Genomic DNA, 17,195 nt, shown 5'->3' on the forward strand with positions numbered 1-17,195 from the left:
GCCCACACATCACGTTTTATTAACCCTTCCTTACCCTACAGATACTGTGGCTGTACCAAGTGTCACCCTATTCCCTAAATAATGCACTACCTTTGATGAGAGCCCTATGGGCCCTAATAAGTGCAATTTTTAGGGAATAGGATTCCATTTGGGACGCAGCCTGTAACTGCACTCTAACACAGAGACACTGACATACACATCCCTCCTGCTCTCTGAAAACAGGCCTGATTCCCCAAGGGCAGGCATAGCTCTGCATAATGCATCTACTGCCAGTAACCAAGATACACATGTACACATGTACATACGTACACACAGAGAGAGAGAGAGAGAGAGAGAGAGAGAGAGAGAGATAGAGAGAGAGAGAGAGAGAGAGAGAGAGAGAGAGAGAGAGAGAGAGAGAGAGAGAGAGAGAGAGAGAGAGAGAGAGACGTAGCTAGAGAACTGAGGCAGAATACTGTATGTTTTGTCGGCATATATTTGTGATAGCCCGGTGTGTGTGTGTGTGCATGTGTTAGCCTGCAGCGGTGGTGCTCTGACGAGTTCAGTGGAATATTTAATTACATCTCTGTCTCATCATTATCCCTCTAATGTTTGTTGCCATGGAGCTTTAATATGATGGTGTGTCATCCCAGACAGTTAATTGTGTTCCGTTTGATACCCCCTCCTCTGAGATATGAGACACAGACTGCATCCTAAGTGACATTATTTTCCCTATTTAGTGCACTACTTTAGTAGTGTACCATATAGGGAATAGGGTGCCTTTTGGGAGGCAGAGAGACTTGTTGTTCCTAAATGGTCAAGCCTAGGGTTTGGGTTAATTCCACATGTTTATTCAGGCATGATAAAGAAGCATATTTAAGATTTAGATTCTTATCTATGCATAGTCACTTCACCCCTACCTATATGTACAAATGACCTCTAACCTGTACCCCCGCACATTGACTCGGTACCGGAACCCCCTGTATATAGCCTCCTTATTGTTATTTTTTTGTGTTACTTTTATAATTTTTTATTATGTTTTACTTTAGTTTATTTGGTAAATATTTTCTTAACTCTTCTTGAACTGCACTGTTGGTTAAGGGCTTGTAAGTAAGTATTTCACGGTAAGGTCAACACTTCTTGTATTCGGCGCATGTGACAAATAATTTGATTTGATTTGCTAGTTTCATATCATTATTAATGAGAGAGACTTACAGGCACTGGAAGTGGTATGTCAAGTACAGCAACAACCAAACACATGACAGGAAGGACAATACAGCACTGGACGGTTTTGGTTCGCAGGCTTTTTTGACTTGATTTGGCTGCAGGCAGTTTGGTATCCGTGTTTTTAAAACACACATTGTTACTGCCTGAACATTAACTGGTAGGGAAGTGCAAAAGCCCTGGAACCTGCCCAGAGCTGCCTACTCCTGTGTTATTGTTGTCTTTCTCTGTCTCTCTGTCTGGCCTTGATGGTCCTAACGTATACTTGGTACAGTCAGCAGAGGATCAGCCTCCTCTCTGATTCCTCCTTAGGGTTTGTCCTTCTAGGGAGTAGCAGAACAGAGCAGAGTAGAGCAGAGTCTTTATTATCCCGAGGAGGAATTCATTTTGCAGCAAATATAAAAAAACACAATGAACACTTGACATTAATAGACACAAAAACCAGTATGTACAGCAATATGTACACAGTACACAATAATACTACAGCTTGTTGAGGAAGCTGATAGCAGCTGTGATGAAGAAGAGTGTAGACCTGTTCGTTTTAAACTTAGGGAGCTTGTATCTGCGCACTGAGGGAAGCATCGTCAATTAATCAAACAAGGGATGCTGGGAGTTCCTCAGAATAGATTGCGCCTTGTGTATGACTCGTGTCTGATACAGGTTTATACCAATGATCCTGCTACTTTGTTTCACAATGCTACCTAACCCATTCATAGATGCTAACAAGCGCCTATTGACGATAGTATCTTCTGGCTGGAGGAGTTTGGCTAAGAGCCACGACGCTCGTTCTTAACGTTAAACCGCATCGCTTGTGGTACTGTTTTGGAAATAGAAGGAACGTATCTTTCATATCAGCGATGTTACAGCGCTTGTTTACAGAAAACAGACAGAAAACAGAGGAATTGCTGTGCTAATCAGCTATCTGCGTCTCCGAACACCTGTGTGTAAATGGAAGACGGACGGACGCCACAAACTTATTGTCAAAAATACTGTTGGCTGCAACTGTGTTAAACCGGTTAAAATACACAAAAGTGAAATTATTTTTATTGATACATTGTAACGCTCGTCGGAAGGATGAGACCAAGATGCAGCGTTGTACGTGTTCATGCTTCTTTATTAAAACCGAACACCAAACAAAATAACAAAAGAACGTCACGTCTTGAAGGCTACACAGAACTAACAAAAAACAACATCCCACAACCTAAAGTGGCAAAACAGGCTGCCAAAGTATGATTCCCAATCAGAGACAACGATAGACAGCTGTCCCTGATTGAGAACCATACCCGGCCAAAACATAGAAACACAAACCTAGAAATAAAGAACATAGAATGCCCACCCAAATCACACCCTGACCAAACCAACTAGAGACATAAAAAGGCTCTCTAAGGTCAGGGTGTGACATACACTACATGACCAAAAGTATGTGGACACCTGCTTGTCGAACATCTCATTCCAAAATCATGGGTATTAATATGGAGTTGGTTCCCCCTTCGCTGCTATAACAGCCTCCACTCTTCTGGGAAGGCTTTCCACTAGATGTTGGAACATTGCTGCGTGGACTTGCTTCCATTCAGCCGCAAGAGCATTAGTAAGGTCGGGCACTGATGTTGGGCGATTAGGCCTGGCTTGCAGTCGGCTTTTCAATTCATCCCAAAGATTTTCGATGGGGTTGTGGTCAGGGCTCTGTGCAGGCCAGTCAAGTTCTTCCACTCCAATCTCGACAAACCATTTCTGTATGGACCTCACTTTGTGCATGGGGGCAATGTCATGCTGAAACAGGAACGGGCCTTCCCCACAAAGTTGGAAGCACATAATTGTCTAGAATGTCATTGTATGCTGTAAAGTTAAGATTTCCCTTCACTGGAACTAAGGGGCCTAGCCCGAACGATGAAAAACAGCCCCAGACCATTATTCCTCCTCCACCAAACATTACATTTGGCACTATGCATTCGGGCAGGTAGCGTTCTCCTGGCATCCAACAAACCCAGATTCGTCTGTCGGACTCCCAGATGGTGAAGCGTGATTCATCACTCCAGAGTTTCCACTGCTCCAGAATCCACTGGCGGCAAGATTTACACCACTCCAGCCGATGCTTGGCATTGCGCTGGATCTTAGGCTTGTGTGTGGCTGATTGGCCATGGAAACCCATTGTCCCAAAAAAAAGTTATTGTGCTGACATTGCTTCCAGAGGCAGTTTGTAACTCGGTATTGAGTGTTGCAACTGAGGACAGACGATATTTACGTGCTACGAGCTTCAGCACTCACGGTCCTGTTCTGTGAGCATGTGTGGCCTACCACTTTGCGGCTAAGCCGTTGTTGCTTGTAGACATTTTCTCACAATAACAGCACTTACAGTTGACCGGGGCTGCTCTAGCAGGGCAGAAATTTGACAAACTGACTTGTTGGAAAGGTCGCATCCTATGACGATGCCACATTGAAAGTCGCTGAGCTCTTCATAAGGCCATTCTGCTGCCAATTTTTGTCTATGGAGATTGCATGGCTGTGTGCTCAATTTTATACTGTGGCTGAAATAGCAGAATCTACTAATCTGAAGGGTTGTCCACATACTTCTATATTTATAGTTTATGAAAGTAGAGGGCTTTATGTTTCTAGAACCATACTGCAATTGCTTATCTGCGCTCTGAGGGAATTTTTTTCACTGTGCTGCTGTATACAATTTGGGGTCAATTTGATTGATGTACATTAGTTATCCTCTCTCTATCTCTCTCTCTCCCAGGCATGCCCAATTTCATCAAATCTCCAGACGACCAGACAGGTATTTCGGGAGGAGTGGCGTCCTTCGTTTGCCAGGCGGTGGGCGATCCCAAGCCACGCATCACCTGGATGAAGAAGGGCAAGAAAGTCAGCTCTCAGCGCTTTGAGGTACATGGTCTACTTTACTATTGTATTTCATTCTTTTATTTGACAAGGACGATATTGCACCAGATTTTAGCTACATAGCTACATAATTCTCAACCATAAATGAGAATGGATGAGCTTTCCGGTGCAGAAATGGTAAGAAACATTGTAGGAAGCCCAGGCAGACATAGTAGTCATTTCCAAATGACATGAATAGATTCATTCTTATTCTGTGGGCGTACCCACATCCTTGTTTCAAAGCACCACTCAACCACATAGTCTGTTTGTCTGTGTCAGTTCAGTGACCACCTCCTCTCGCTCTGTCTGCCTTTTCTTCCAGCATCTGAAGCATTGTGGATGTATGCCACCCTGCTCAGACAAGACAGACAGACAGAGAGATAGACAGACAGGCCAGGTAGGCAGGCATACAGACAGACAGGCAGGCAGACATACGCTGAAAGCAGTAGCAGCAGGGAGGCCCATTAGCTGCCAGCTAGTAGAAATGGTTTCAAGTGAAGCGGTCTCAACATGGGTCCTTCCACAGATGCAGACACTCAGCTCACACTGACGTGATTAATAGGAAATATCTTCCATCTGTCTGCATGGCACTCCTCAAACTGAGCCCTGCTCTATGTGCAGTCGGTGTGGAGGTGTGGGAGAGCATAGGAGAGCAGTGGGCCCCGGGGGAGAGAGGAGAGGACTACACTTCAGAGCTGGGTTCAAATTATGGTTGCAAAGGGTCGGAAACTTTACAGTAAATTTCCGGGATTTTTCCATGGGAAGTTAAGCTCTGGAATTTGGGGATTTTTGCTTAAATTCATAAAAAAAGTTAGCTTATAACAGTGAACCTTTTTTTGTGGAATACACATAAGGCAATTCCAGGTCTTGTGGCATATTTTGGTTAAACTCTCCCCAATTCAATGGAATTGCAACCCTCTGCATACACAGTGCATTCTTCCATCACATGTTCAGCTGATTCTCAAGCTCACTAATGCACACTATTGAGATGCTACTGAGCCCACACTACTACACTGTCTGAGCCAAGGACTACATGCTTTCTGGTAAGTTTTGGTTACAATACTGGGTGGGGTGAATATATTTTATATGACATACATTATTTTTTGTTAAGTAGTAGCCTACAGCAAAGTGTGTTTAAATCATTTCTAACTTGTTAACAATTTCTGCTAGTTAGTTTTTGCTACCATGTGGGTTTTAGCTTGCTTGAGCCTGCTAACTGAGGAGTGTTCATTTACCTGTTTCCATACATGTTTCATTTGAAAACATTTATCTTAAATCTAACTGCTTAACTATTTATCTGCACATGGAATTGTATGTTTTTTTTTACTCAATTGTTTCTAATTTTTACAGGAAAATGCCACGGGCACTATCTGATGTGTGGAGTCATTTAACTGCAGCTAATGTAGAAGGAAAAGCTGTGTACATTTGCAAATACTATGCCAAATCATAAGTGAAGAATGCAACAAAGATGCATAATCATCTGGCCAAGGGCATAAAGTTCCCTCAGCGCTCACAACAAGCAACCTCTGACAAAAGTCCCTCTACTTCTATTCGAGGTGAAAATGATGAATCAGACACCTTATCGATAGCTACATCTCATGGTCCTCCTGGAATCAGAAGTGTTTTTGACTCAATGGAGGAACATAGTCAGAGAAATGCTGATGAATGTCTTGCTCAAGCTGTGTATGCAACTGGTTCACCTCTGATGCTCACAGGCAATGTGTATTAGAAGAGATTTATGAATGTTCTTCGCCCAGCATACACCCCTCCAACCAGACATGCTTTATCTACTCAATTGCTGGATGCAGAGTTCAACAGAGTTCAAGTGAAGGTCAAGCAAATCATAGAGAAAGTAGACTGTATTGCAATCATCTCTGATGGGTGGTTGAATGTTCGTGGGCAAGGAATAATTAACTACATAATTTCCACCCCTCAACCAGTATTCTACAAGAGCACAGACACAAGGGACAACAGGCACACCAGCCTCTACATTGCAGATGAGCTGAAGGCAATCATCAATGACCTTGGACCACAGAAGGCATTTGCACTGGTGACAGACAATGCTGCGAACATGAAGGCTGCTTGGTCTAAAGTGGAGGAGTCCTACCCTCACATCACACCAATCGGCTGTGCTGCTCATGCATTGAATCTGCTCCTCAATGACATCATGGCACTGAAAACAATGGATACACTCTACAACAGAGCCAAGGAAATGGTTAGGTATGTGAAGGGTCATCAAGTTATAGCAGCAATCTACCTCACCAAGCAAAGTGAGAAGAATAAGAGCACCACATTGAAGCTGCCCAGCAACACCCATTGGGGTGGTGTTGTCATCATGTTTGACAGTCTCCTGGAGGGGAAGGAGTCTCTCCAAGAAATGGCCATATCACAGTCTGTCGATATGGACAGCCCCATCAAGAGGATCCTCCGGGATGATGTATTTTGGGAGAAAGTGGTAAGCAGCCTGAAACTCCTGAAACCTACAGCAGTAGTCATTGTGCGGATTGAGGGAGACAATGCCATCCTGACTGATGTTCAGATTCTGCTTGCAGATGTAAGAGAAGAAATCCGTACTGCCCTGCCCACTTCACTGTTGCTCCAAGCAGAGGAAACTGCAGTTCTGAAATACATCAAAAAGCATGAAGACTTCTGCCCAGGCTCTGTCGCAGCCGGCCGCGACCCGGAGGCCCATGGGGCGGCGCACAATTGGCCCAGCGTCGTCCGGATTAGGGAGGGTTTGGCCGGCAGGGATATCCTTGTCTCATCGCGCACTAGCGGCTCCTGTGGCAGGCCGGGCGCAGTGCACGCTGACCAGGTCGCTAGGTGTACGGTGTTTCCTCCGACACATTGGTGCTGCTGGCTTCCGGGTTGGATGGGCATGGGCAGAGGATGCATGGCTCTCGACCTTCGCCTCTCCCGAATCCGTACTGAAGTTGCAGTGATGAGACAAGACTGTAACTACTACCAATTGGATACCACAAAATCACTTTTTTTTTAAGCGTGAAGACTTCTGCCTGAAGCCCATACATGCCACAGCGTACATGTTGGACCCCAAGTATGCTTGCAAGAGCATCCTGTCTGGTGCAGAGATCAACAAGGCCTATGATTTCATCACTACCGTGTCTCGCCACCTTGGCCTGGATGAGGGCAAGGTTCTTGGCAGTCTGGCGAAGTACACTTCCAAGGAAGGGCTTTGGGATGGAGATGCAATATGGCAGTCGGGCCAACATATCTCATCAGCCACCTGGTGGAAGGGAATTTGTGGATCTGAGGCTCTTTCCCCTATTGCCTCCATCATCCTCCAAATCCCACCAACATTAGCCGCCTCAGAGTGCAACTGGTCCTTGTTTGGGAACACACACACCAAAGCATGTAACAGGCTGACCAATACAAGGGTTGAAAAATTGGTGGCCATCTTGGCAAATTTGAGGCTTTTTGAGCCTGACAACAAGCCATCCTCAACAAGGTTGGAAAGTGACAGTGAAGATGAGGCCTCAGAGTGATGTTAAAGAGGTGGGTATTGAGGAGGTCCAGGGAGAAGACATGGAAGCCTGAGAGGAAGACAACCAAAGCTTTAGTTTCTAGACTATCATTTTACAGATGTATATTGAAAATCTTTTTGGGAGATGCGATGTATCATTGGGGATCATTCAATATTCCCTTTCTTTTGTTGTTCAGTGAAATCATCCCATGTGAAGAGTCAACTCATTTAATTAAAGTTCAATTCGTAAATCAATTGTTTTTTATTTCTATTGGAAAGATTTAATAATTTGCAATTATGTCTACTTATGATAAGGTAAAAGGTTTATGTTTCTGTCTCCATATGATATGCAAAAAACATCTACATTTAAATGGTATTAATATTAATTTGCATATATTTCCGTTAATTCCCATATATTCCCGTTAATTCCCAGGGAAAGTTTCCAACTCTGAATTTTCCCCAAAGTGTGCAACTCTAGTTCAAATAGTATTCAACATTTTTCACATACTTTAGCATTGCTTGATTGAGCTTGCATGGCGCAATTGAACCAAGGGAAGAATAGCCTCTTCAGTGAAAACCTAGCATATCTGGCACGCTAGACAGGCTCAAGTGAACGCTCAAAGTAATTGAAATATTTCAGATACTGTTTGAACCTAGGTGTGCTCCACTGAATGTTCAGGAATGTTCTCTTCCTGTCATGTGGATGTTTAGGTCAGCCACTTTCCACTGCAGCGTAAGGAATTTTAGAAGACCCTCTCCCCTGACCTCTGACCTCTGATTCTTTAACCCCTAAAGGCTGGCTTCCTGAAAGGCCTTGCTGAAATGCCTGCTGTTCACTCAGGCTCATTTCATACAATAAACTTCTCTTTAATTGGGTGATTGTATCAGATCAGACGTACTTACTCCTCTTCACTCCCTGTGGAGCGTAGGACCACAGCAAGGTCATGCAATGCCGGGCGGTCCTTTGCAGTTGAGATTAGATAAGATGTAGTCTCTATTTGAGATGGTTTATTAACAGTACTGATGGAGTTTGAGTTTGGTCAGGTTTGCGTCTTCTGATCTGCTAAGGCAGACTCTTATTATAAACCCAGTTCCTCCTAGCTAAATAGAAAGTAGCAGATATCTTAGCCCTGTATTAGTCCCCCTGCCAATGATCAAACCAGGGGTATTCACTGGGCTCAATGGGCTGGTACTCACCAGGGCTCTGATGTTGCTGTACTTATTGATGAAATAGCGATCAAAGGGATGCCTTTTTAAGATGACTGTTTAAATCAGTTTGGAATATTAGTTACATGTCTCATTGCTTTTTCTCTCCTCTACCCACCCTTGTGTTCAGGTGATAGAGTTTGATGATGGTTCAGGGTCCGTCCTGCGTATCCAGCCCCTGCGGACCCACAGGGACGAGGCCATCTATGAGTGTACCGCCACCAACAGTGTGGGAGAGATCAACACCAGTGCCAAACTCACCGTCCTAGAAGGTAGGAAACACCTCGATCACTCTCTCTGTCACTCCCTCTCAATCATTTTCTTTGTCTTTCTTTCTTCCACTCACATACACGATTTACACACACACACACACACACACACACACACACACACACACACACACACACACACACACACACACACACACACACACACACACACACACACACACACACACACACACACACACACACACACACACACACACACACACACACACACACACACACACACTCTTTCCCTCTATCTTTCTTCCTCTCTTGTTCTCTTCATCTATTCCCACCACAATGGGTTTCTCTGTCTTGATCAGCATTGCTTAATACAGTATGTCCATGCAGATTCCAGCCATGTCTGGATGTGTGCATTACTTATCACAGAGGACCTAACCTGGTTGCATGTCAGAGTGGAGAGGGTGTTTTATGCCCGGCTCCTTCAGGTACCCTTCTGCTTGGTTGATGAAATAGAAACAAGAAGTCAGCTTGTGATTTGCCGGTAGCTGTTAGATGTTCTGATTACACCGGGCCAACAATGTGTCTTGACATTTTATTTGATTACGCATTCCGACCATGAATTTACAATCTATCTGCAGGAATTGATTTTTAAAGCTACTGTAGGTGGTTCTGTGTGAAATGTGTTTTTTATCTCCTGCCAGTGGGAAGATTAAAGATGATGTCCAACAGCAATTATTTAATCCACACTCAAATTGTTAGAGAAATATCTGCGCAAAAATATATCCTGCTGCCAGGGTTTTTGCAAATCACCTAGGAGCACATTATCTGGACTAGAAGACGATATATTGTAGATACGATCAGGCTGGCTGGCTTTCTTCTTGGCTCGCTCAGCAAACATATCTGGGGGCTGTCACGCAAAACACCCAAGCCTTATTTTTCAAGGCTTCAGGTTACATCCCAAATGGCGCCCTATTTCCTATGTAGTGCATTACTTTTGACCAGGGCCCTATGGGGGAATAGGGTGCCCTTTGGGACACATCCTCAGAACTACCAAAGGCCTTGTTAGGAGTGTGGCTGGGTGCTGAGGTAATTGGTGTTAACAGGGATCGGTATCTGCTGATCTAGGATCAGATTAATGGTGGGATTAACATCAGTCTGATGTAGATGTATGCAGATAGCTTGCGGACAGAGAGATAGAGAGATGGAGCCAGGCAGGGGGCTTTGTAGCATGTAATAGACTGGTCTCTGATCAGACTTAATCTGCGTCTCAAATGGCACCCAATCCCCTACATAGTGCACTACTTTTGACCAGGGCTCATAGGGCTCTGATCAAAAGTAGTGCACTATGAAGGGAATAGGGTGCCATTTGGAACGCAGGCCTAATCTGTCTGTGTTGGACCTTAGTGCTGCTCCAGCCAATATGATTGGCAGACGTGCTCTCTGAGTACAGAGTGAAGACAACCTCTTGGTGTATGGAGTGTGATGTGTTCAGGAGAAGGACGATGGCTGATGGCTGACTGTAGGCTGACTCATAGATCGTAAGACAGAAGAATCGTGCTTGTGTCACGTTGCTCCCACACACCTTACTGTACGCCAGCATGTGGAAGATTGGGATCAGAGGGATGTGAATAAGAAAGCAGTGATGTTTTAGACAGAACTTCTGTTTGTTCCCTGAGGTTGAGCCGAGGCAGGGAGGGGAGGAGAGAGAAGAGAGGAGAGCTGTGAGAGTAAAGGAGGAGTGGAGAAGAGGAGAGAGTAAAGGAGGACTGAAGGAGAGGAGAGAGTATAGGAGGAGTGGAGGAGAGGGGAGTACTGAGAGTAAAGTATGACTGGAGGAGAGGAGGGAAGGAGAGAGCGGTGAGAGTAGAGGATGACTGGAGGAGAGGAGGGAAGGAGAGAGCGGTGAGAGTAGAGGATGAGTGAAGGAGAGAGCTGTGAAAGTAGAGGAGGAGTGAAGGAGAGAGTAGAAGAGGAGTGAAGGAGAGAGTAGAAGAGGAGTGAAGGAGAGAGTAGAAGAGGAGTGAAGGAGAGAGTAGAAGAGGAGTGAAGGAGAGAGTAGAAGAGGAGTGAAGGAGAGAGTAGAAGAGGGGTGAAGGAGAGAGTAGAAGAGGAGTGAAGGAGAGAGTAGAAGAGGAGTGAAGGAGAGAGTAGAAGATGAGTGAAGGAGAGAGTAGAAGAGGAGTGAAGGAGAGAGTAGAAGAGGAGTGAAGGAGAGAGTAGAAGAGGAGTGAAGGTGAGAGTAGAAGAGGAGTGAAGGAGAGAGTAGAAGAGGAGTGAAGGAGAGAGTAGAAGAGGAGTGAAGGAGAGAGTAGAAGAGGAGTGAAGGAGAGAGTAGAAGAGGAGTGAAGGAGAGAGTAGAAGAGGAGTGAAGGAGAGAGTAGAAGAGGAGTGAAGGAGAGAGTAGAAGAGGGGTGAAGGAGAGAGTAGAAGAGGAGTGAAGGAGAGAGTAGAAGAGGAGTGAAGGAGAGAGCTGTGAAAGTAGAGGAGGAGTGAAGGAGAGAGTAGAAGAGGAGTGAAGGAGAGAGTAGAAGAGGGGTGAAGGAGAGAGTAGAAGAGGAGTGAAGGAGAGAGTAGAAGAGGAGTGAAGGTGAGAGTAGAAGAGGAGTGAAGGAGAGAGTAGAAGAGGGGTGAAGGAGAGAGTAGAAGAGGAGTGAAGGAGAGAGTAGAAGAGGAGTGAAGGAGAGAGTAGAAGAGGAGTGAAGGTGAGAGTAGAAGAGGAGTGAAGGAGAGAGTAGAAGAGGAGTGAAGGAGAGAGTAGAAGAGGAGTGAAGGAGAGAGTAGAAGAGGAGTGAAGGAGAGAGTAGAAGAGGGGTGAAGGAGAGAGTAGAAGAGGAGTGAAGGAGAGAGTAGAAGAGGAGTGAAGGAGAGAGTAGAAGAGGAGGGAAGGTGAGAGTAGAAGAGGAGTGAAGGAGAGAGTAGAAGAGGAGTGAAGGTGAGAGTAGAAGAGGAGTGAAGGAGAGAGTAGAAGAGGAGTGAAGGAGAGAGTAGAAGAGGAGTGAAGGAGAGAGTAGAAGAGGAGTGAAGGAGAGAGTAGAAGAGGAGTGAAGGAGAGAGTAGAAGAGGAGTGAAGGAGAGAGTAGAAGAGGGGTGAAGGAGAGAGTAGAAGAGGAGTGAAGGAGAGAGTAGAAGAGGAGTGAAGGAGAGAGCTGTGAAAGTAGAGGAGTGAAGGAGAGAGTAGAAGAGGAGTGAAGGAGAGAGTAGAAGAGGGGTGAAGGAGAGAGTAGAAGAGGAGTGAAGGAGAGAGTAGAAGAGGAGTGAAGGTGAGAGTAGAAGAGGAGTGAAGGAGAGAGTAGAAGATGGTGGATCTCGTCTCCCTCATTATCAGACAGAAGGAGGAGAGAGAAGGTAGTCCTGGGGCTTCAACACGTCATAACAGATAAGGTGTATGTGTGTGTGTATGTGCACTGCAGAGCAGCAGAAGGTAAAGCCTTCACATTCTCCTCAGCCTCCCTCCACAGAAAGGTGAGGCAATGTTTTCATGTAGAGAGAGGAGAAAGAGAGAGGGAATGGGAGAAAGGGAGTGAAATAGACAGGATTCTGAGAGAGAGAGAGCGAGAGAGAGAGAGAGAGAGAGAGGGGGAGAGAAACAGCAGGAGTCTGCGTATAACCAGACACTGTGGGTAATAAGAGTAAGGCCTTAGTCAGGAAGTCCACACTGGGAGAGACAGAGGGGGAGCCAGAGGGAGAGACAGAGGGAGAGACGAAGGGAGAGCCAGAGGGAGAGCCGGAGGGAGAGACGGAGGGAGAGACGGAGGGAGAGACGGAGGGAGAGACGGAGGGAGAGACGGAGGAAGAGACGGAGGGAGAAACGGAGGAAGAGATGGAGGGAGAGACGGAGGAAGAGACGGAGGGAGAGACGGAGGAAGAGACGGAGCGAGAGACGGAGGAAGAGACGGAGGGAGAGACAGAGGAACAGGGAGAGATAGTAAAGACTAAGGTATGATGAGGAACAGGGAGAGATAGTAAAGACTAAGGTATGATGAGGAACAGGGAGAGATATTAAAGACTAAGGTATGATGAGGAACAGGGAGAGATATTAAAGACTAAGGTATGATGAGGAACATGGAGAGATAGTAAAGACTAAGGTATGATGAGGAACAGGGAGAGATAGTAAAGACTAAGGTATGATGAGGAACAGGGAGAGATAGTAAAGACTAAGGTATGATGAGGAACAGGGAGAGATAGTAAAGACTAAGGTATGATGAGGAACAGGGAGAGATAGTAAAGACTAAGGTATGATGAGGAACAGGGAGAGATAGTAAAGACTAAGGTATGATGAGGAACAGGGAGAGATAGTAAAGACTAAGGTATGATGAGGAACAGGGAGAGATAGTAAAGACTAAGGTATGATGAGGAACAGGGAGAGATAGTAAAGACTAAGGTATGATGAGGAACAGGGAGAGATAGTAAAGACTAAGGTATGATGAGGAACAGGGAGAGATAGTAAAGACTAAGGTATGATGAGGAACAGGGAGAGATAGTAAAGACTAAGGTATGATGAGGAGGGTGAAACAGACAGAGAAATACACTCCTCATTCGTGGGTTTATTTCTGGCTATCCTCAAACTCCTCCACTCCTATATCTTTTGAAAAGGACGATCAATATTACTTACTGATGGAGATGTCCATGTGCCTGCATACCACTCCTTACCACTAAATCATGCAGTTCCATGCTGTTCCTGCTGTTTTTGTGTCAGGTGGTTGATGGTGTTGCTGACTTTGGTGCTGTGTCCTTAATCTCCTTCCCATATTCAAATGTTGGTGTTCATTTGACATCTGGCACTCCAGGAAGACTCAACTAAACGCTTGCAGTATTGCAAGTGATTCAAAAATCCAGTCTTCCTGAGAGGGTCAGGGTTGTTGTTGTGTTCAGGTGTGAACACCAGATTATTACCTGACTCAATGGGCCAGAGTGATCTCCCTCCCTTCCTAACATAGCCTCCATCTCTGTGACCCATGTCAGATTACGCCAAGCGAGGAGTAATCACATCGCTGTGGCAGTCCAACGCGTGTCACTGCCACCATCACGCTGTCGTGGAGATGAGACAGGGACATCACACAGTCTAGTTCCAGTGGTCTGTGGACAGGCCAGGCTTTATCACTCGGTGCAGAAATATTGTGGTACAGAGCGGCTGGAATAAGGAAGATACTGACTTCTGATGGCTAGCTGTGATAATAGCTATGCTGGTCAGGGTCCCAAATGGCACCCTATTGCATGGGCGCTCTGGTCAAAAGAAGTGCACTATATAGGGAACGTGGTTCTATTTGGGACACTGCCCTGGTGTCTGCTGCTAACTGGTGTTCCTGTACCATCAACACAGCCCACTAAGTGGATTTAGTCCCCACATCAGGGACAGTAGGGCTGTTTTGTGCCAATAGGCTACCTTTACTCTGGGCAGTAGAGAATGAATCTGGAGGGTCACAATCACAACAATGGTGCCTGTCTGCTGCTTGAAATAAGCTACAGTAGAGATACAGTAGTAACTACATTTTAGGGACATAACGTTGATGTTGAAATGATGTATTGTATTTTATATCATTGACTATATGAAAAAGATAACACAAGTATTGTACTGTTTGTAACTCCAGCATTGTTCATGCAGTTTTACAAACAAGCTGACCTTGATGCCATTAAACCATGCTTGTTTATACTGTTATACAGTATCTTCACAAATTATTCATACCCATTGACTTATTCCACTTTTTGTTGTGTTACAGCCTGAATTCAAATGGATTAAATACCCCATAATAACAAAGTGAAAACATGTTTTTAGAAATGTTTGCAAACATATTGAAAATGTAATATAGAAATACTGTATCTCACACCCCTGGGTCAATACTTTGTGGAAGCACCTTTAGCAGCGATTACAGCTGAGTCTTTCAGGGTAAGTCTCTAAGAACTTTCCACACCTGGATTGTTCATCATTTGACCATTATTATTTTCAAAATTCTTCAAGCTCTGTCAAATTGGTTGTTGATCTTTTCTAGACAACTATTCTCAGGTCTTGCCACAGACTCGGCCACTCAGGAACATTCACTGTTTTCTTGGTAAGCAACTCCAGTGTAGATTTGGCCTTGTGTTTTAGGTTATTGTCCTGCTGAAAAGTGACTCAATTTCCCAGTGTCTGGTGGAGAGCAGACTGAACCAGGTTTTCCTCTAAGATTTTGTCTGTGCTTAGCTCCATTCCTTTTCTTTTTTATCCTGAAAAACTCCCCAGTCCTTAAAGATTACAAGCATACCCATAACATGATGCAGCCACCGCTATGCTTGAAAATATGGAGAGTGGTACTCAGTAATGTGTTGTGTTGGATTTGCCCCAAACATAACACTTTGTATTCAGGACAAACAGTTAGTGCAATATTATTGCAATATTACTTTAGTGCCTTGTTGCAAACAAGATGCATGTTTTGGAATATTTTTATTCTGACAGGCTTCCTTCTTTTCACTTGTGGAGTAACTACAATGTTGTCGATCCATCCTCAGTTTTCTCCTATAACAGCCATTAAACTATTTTTACAACAGTTTTAACGTCACCATTGACCTAATGGTGAAATCCCTTTCAAGCAACTGAGTTTTAGATGGATAAAAATTTTGAAAAACATAATTCCACTTTGACGTTATAGGGTATTGTGTGTAAACTAGTGACAAAAAAATTCAATTTAATACATTTTAAATTCACAACAAAATATGGAAAAAGTCAAGGGGTGTAACTAACACTCTGCCATTGTAATATCTTACACATTCAAGGGTTTATTTATTGATCACAATCAAGATCACGATCACATTCAATATCATAATCCAACTTGGTCTGCAGTTGTCTGACACGGAACCCAAACCGGCTGCGCGCATACGCCATCATGCACCATCGTGCATAAATGTATTTAGTCCCCCCACACCGAACGCGATCACGACACGCAGGTTAAAGTATCAAAACAAATTCTGAACCAATTATATTCATTTGGGGACAGGTCGAAAAGCATTAAACATGTATGGCAATTTAGCTAGTTAGCTTGCACTTTCTAGCTAATTTGTCCTATTTAGCTAGCTTGCTGTTGCTAGCTAATTTGTCCTGGGATATAAACATTGAGTTGTTATTTTACCTGAAATGCACAAGGTCGTCTACTCCACCAATTAATGCACACATAAAACGGTCAACCAAATCGTTTCTAGTCTCTCCTCCTTCCAGGCTTTTTCTGCTCTTGACTTTATATTGCGATTGGCAACTTTCATAAAATAGGTGCATTAACGCCACTGACCACGTTCGTCTTTCAGTCACCCACGTGGGTATAATCAATGAGGAGATGGCACGTGGGTATCTGCTTCTATAAACCAATGAGGAGGTGGGAGAGGCTGGACTTGCAACTGACTTCTATTTTAGCCCTTGACAATGCAGACAGTGTGGGTGCAATAATTGAATAATAAAGATTTCAAAATTGATTTTGCTACGCTCGCGATGCGGGCGGTGTAATCAGCCTGTGAGGCAGACATGGGAATTGTGAAAAAGAGCTGTCAAGGATAGCTCAGGCCAGGTCTGAGTGGTTCCTATTAAATTGGTTCCTGCAGTGAACACTGGGCCGAAGGAGGAATTAACCGATTTATAAAGGGCTTCTCTGGGCCTGACTACACTGCTAAGGCCCTGGTACAGAGTTATAACTCAGACCTCCTTTTCTCCCTCTCTACTCCTACTGCTGTTGGAGACTGACTAGGGTGCACAAGGAGGCCGTATTGATTAGATTTTTTAAAGATGGCTGTCTTTCCCCTTTGGTGCTATTACCAGGAATTATTATTTCAACATTGAACACTGCTTCCTCAAATAGCTTACCCCATGGGACTGAATTTATTTATCAAATGTTTTTCATTAGAAGAAAAAAAAGTATTTTTGATAAAGATAGACCGCTAACGGGAATACACAATCTGAAATAGAATTTGAAATGATTTTGGGGAGTTATGTACTATGTGCCAGTTATTAATGACACATAATAAGTCACTGAATTGGAAACAAGCTCACAATTTACAAGTCCTGCTTGTGAAAAACATTCTTTGTAAAACAGATAAGCTTGGGTGGATTTGATTGGTCCATCACCTATAGGGGGTGGTCATGGTACATATACATCCAAGTATAGGGTTAAAATCCCCCCCTCTGCTGTGGTATAGTTGTAATCTCCCACATTTTAGGAGAGGTCACGCATTAAACAAAT

At 44.3% G+C, this 17,195-nt stretch overlaps 1 protein-coding gene across 15 annotated transcripts in view; it reads left to right on the forward strand.

The window, feature by feature from the left end:
* Nucleotides 1-17,195, forward strand: part of LOC139541407 (receptor-type tyrosine-protein phosphatase F-like) — a 450,116-nt gene that overhangs the window by 195,302 nt on the left and 237,619 nt on the right. For all 15 annotated transcript variants that reach the window (XM_071346023.1, XM_071346022.1, XM_071346027.1 and 12 more), the window contains exons 3-4: nucleotides 3,941-4,086; nucleotides 8,898-9,039. In XM_071346023.1, the coding sequence (XP_071202124.1) occupies nucleotides 3,941-4,086; nucleotides 8,898-9,039 (288 nt within the window). The remainder of the gene's footprint in view (nucleotides 1-3,940; nucleotides 4,087-8,897; nucleotides 9,040-17,195) is intronic.

The sequence above is a fragment of the Salvelinus alpinus genome, chromosome 16, assembly GCF_045679555.1.
Source record: "Salvelinus alpinus chromosome 16, SLU_Salpinus.1, whole genome shotgun sequence".
Lineage (NCBI taxonomy): Eukaryota > Metazoa > Chordata > Actinopteri > Salmoniformes > Salmonidae > Salvelinus > Salvelinus alpinus.